The sequence below is a fragment of the Dipodomys ordii genome, unplaced genomic scaffold (assembly GCF_000151885.1).
Source record: "Dipodomys ordii isolate 6190 unplaced genomic scaffold, Dord_2.0 Scaffold231, whole genome shotgun sequence".
NCBI lineage: Eukaryota > Metazoa > Chordata > Mammalia > Rodentia > Heteromyidae > Dipodomys > Dipodomys ordii.
Window position 1 is genome coordinate 504,447 of NW_012267447.1, and position 3,415 is coordinate 507,861.

Here is a 3,415-nt window from a genome sequence, read left to right on the forward strand (position 1 = left end):
CCCCCCCCCCCAGTTCTTTTTTGGGTGCCAGTACTGGCGCTAGAGGTCAAGACCTGCCTGTGTGCTCTCCCTTGGCTTTCACTCCAGGCTGGCACTCTACCACCTGAGCCACAATTCCACTCATAATTGTAGCCCTGTCAAGTGGGCCTTGTCCCTTTGTTCCAGATGAAGAAACTGAGGATCTGAGCATAAGACTTGCTCAGGATCATCTTGTTATTAAGAGGTAGAGTCTGCTTTCTGCATGCAAAAGCTCTGTTCCTTTTTGTCTCAGTGCATTCTACAGAGGTGCTTCCTCAAAGACATTAAAGCCTGTAGGTAGTTTCTGCTCTCCTCCTCAAGGGACACTAATCTGCTTCGTTTGACTCCCTCTTTCCATTGCAGGGTGGCTCCCAGGGAGAGGATTCAGTAAGTGGATCCCAGAGAACTTCCAACATCTATGCACGAGAGGCCCTCATTGAGATTGACTATGGCGACCTGTGTGAGGATCTCAAGGTAAGGATCAACCATGGAGCCCAGGAGGCTTCTATATCTTTCCATGTACCCTGAGAAAAGGGTCAGCCTATCTGGGGGCCTATGAAGACTGGCTGGAAAGGAGTGAGCTGTGAGTCAGTCTCTCTGCCTATACCTGAGTTGGTTCTGTCCTTCCCTTGCATGTGTTTATGTCTAGATATACGAAGTAAAGGCTCCTTCCTGTACAGTGATTAGATAGACCTTAGTGCTCCTCAGGGCTCTATCTCAGGTAGTCTCTTACTTTGCATTCTTTCATCCTGAGCATCTTTCATTCCCCTCTCTTCAGCTCCGTGTCTCTATGCTCTGTCCCACAGGTTACTTCAAACCCCAACCCCTTTTCCTCTATCTGCCTGTTCTCTGTGCTGCCTACATGCTCAACCAGAAATCCCATACTTGATTCCTCCCTTTCTCACTTTACATATCCAATTACTTTCCACCTTATTGGTTGGTTCTACCTTCTAAATATTTGTTGATAGGTGTTCTCATTTTTTCTGTTGTACCATGTCCAGTGAAGGCCACTTTTTAACTCACATAGACTTATGCAAGAGCCTCCAAAGTAGTTTCTGATGCTTTCCAATCCATACCTTATTGTTATATCCAGGGGAGGGGTTGATCTTTAAAAAAAAATTATGTTAACTTTCAAACATATATTGAAATAAGAAGAATGATATAAAGAATGCCAGGCATTCCTCACTCAGTAGTTAGCAACATATGGTCAGTTTAATTTTTTTATACCTCCCCATCCCTTGCCACCACCATTGGACTATTTTAAAACAATTTCCAGACACTGTTGCATCCATAATTACCTCAGCATGTATCTAGAATATGAGGACACTAAAGAACACATTAACCAACGTCATACCTAAAAATTTTATTCTATAACATCTAGTATTCATTGTTTAGATTTTCTTAAAACCTATCCTCCCTTTTTTGTAGTTTGTGTGTTGAAATCAAGATTCAAGTGAGGTTCATATGTTAAAATTGGTCTCTTAGTCTGTAACATTTTCCTATTTTTTATTTTTTTCCTTCCTATTTCTGGAAAAATCTAGGTCATTTGTCCTATGGAATTTTTTGCATTCTATCTGGATATGGCTGATTATCCCTATGATGTTACTGAGTGTGTTTTTCATCCTCTATATTCCTCTAAATGTGTAAGCAAATATAACACATGATTTGATTCAGATTTTTTATTGTGTGTATGAGAAAATGTATCATGGATGGTACTGTGTATTTATGAACTTTCGCATCATAGTATTGTGTTATATATGGGTTTGAACTTGCTAGGCAGGATCTCTACCTCTTGAGCTACATCCCCAGCTCCATATTAGTAGATATTTGATATCATGGTAAAGTAGATAAATGTGCTCCCTCACTCTTACTCTTACATCTATGCTTGATTGAACCTCTGGGTACAGAGAGTTGATTTCTGCCTAAGAAACCTGTGAACTACAAAAGCACAGGAGCATAGTTGGCCAAGTCCAGACTATGGAAAACATTTTACTTACAGATTTGTGACAAGGTCTGTCTCCCTCTACCCTTTCCTCTTTCCCTTTCCCTTTTCCCCTTCCCCCTTCCCTCTTCCCCCTTCCCCCTTCCCCCTTTCCCCTGTTTCTCCCCTCTTCCCTCATTCTTCCTCCTTCCTCCCTTTGCCTCTCCTCTCCCTCTATACATCCATTCTTTCTTCTTTCTCTCCTTCTCCCTCCTTCCCTCCCCCCTCCCCTCCCTCCCTCTCCCTTTCCTCCCTTCTCTCCCTCTTCCTCTGGCTCCTGCCCTCTGCTCTCTGCTTCTGCCTCTTTCTCTCCTCCCTCTGCCTTTCCTCATTCTACCTCTCCCTCTTCCTCTATATCACTCCTTGTCAAGAACCATTTTCCTAGTAGCTTAGAGTACATATGGGAAACTATAAGATTTAGCCCAGTGGTAGGGCACATGTGAAGCCCTGGGTTCATTTCTTAGCAATGAAAAAAAAGAAGAAAAAAAATGGATAAAATACCTGACTTCTTCCATAAATAAGAAAAAATAAAGAGGAACTTGGAGCTGCTGTAGACGCAAAAGACCAGTCAACCTATTGAGGTGTGTGTAGATCACTATAATCCATTGTAGAGAAGTGAGAGGGAACTTAGAGTGATTTGGAAAAGAAGTATTAGACAATCACATCCAATTTGAGCTAGCTTTGGACAACTTGTGAAAAATGATTTATAAAATTCAAATTTATAAATTTGAATACTAACTAGACATTAATCTATTTTTGTGTTGAGGGTTTCATTTTGACATTTCCATATATGCATAACATGGACCTTGATTAGACTCACCTCCTGTCACTTGCCCTTTTTCCACCTCATTCCAGTTACAAGGTACATTGTTTCATTATTACATGTAACCGTGAAATATTTTGAACATATTCACCCTCCTTAACCCTTTCCTCAACTACTGTAGTAGTCTAATACCATGTCACAGTGTCTACATACCTATGTCATAAACATTTTGAGAGATGGCATTCACATAACTTGTGTATGTGCCAGTCCTAGGTCTTGAATTCAAGGCTTGGGTACTCTCCCTGAGCTTTTTTGCTCAAAGCTAATGTTCTACCACCTGAGCTACAGCTGCACTTTTAGTTTTTGGTGATTAATTGGAGAGAAGAGCCTTGCAGACTTTCCTGCCTGGATTGGCTTTGATCCATGATCCTCAGATCTCAGCCTCCTCTGACTGAGTAACTAATATATAGATATGAGCTACTGGCACCCAGCTTATATAACCTTTCTTTTCTTTTCTTTTCTTTTCTTTTCTTTTCTTTTCTTTTCTTTCTTTCCTCCCTCCCTCCCTCCCTCCCTCCCTCCCTCCCTCCCCCTTCTTTCTTTCTTTCTTTCTTTCTTTCTTTCTTTCTTTCTTTCTTTCTTTCTTTCTTTCT

General features: G+C 41.2%; 1 protein-coding gene across 1 annotated transcript in view; it reads left to right on the forward strand.

Annotated features, from left to right (window-relative positions):
* Smc1a (structural maintenance of chromosomes 1A) overlaps positions 1-2,887 on the forward strand; it is a 34,612-nt gene extending 31,725 nt beyond the window's left edge. Inside the window, exons 19-20 of the mRNA XM_013035914.1 lie at positions 382-492; positions 2,855-2,887. Of these exons, the coding sequence (XP_012891368.1) occupies positions 382-492; positions 2,855-2,887 (144 nt within the window). The remainder of the gene's footprint in view (positions 1-381; positions 493-2,854) is intronic.
* Positions 2,888-3,415: the final 528 nt, after the last annotated feature.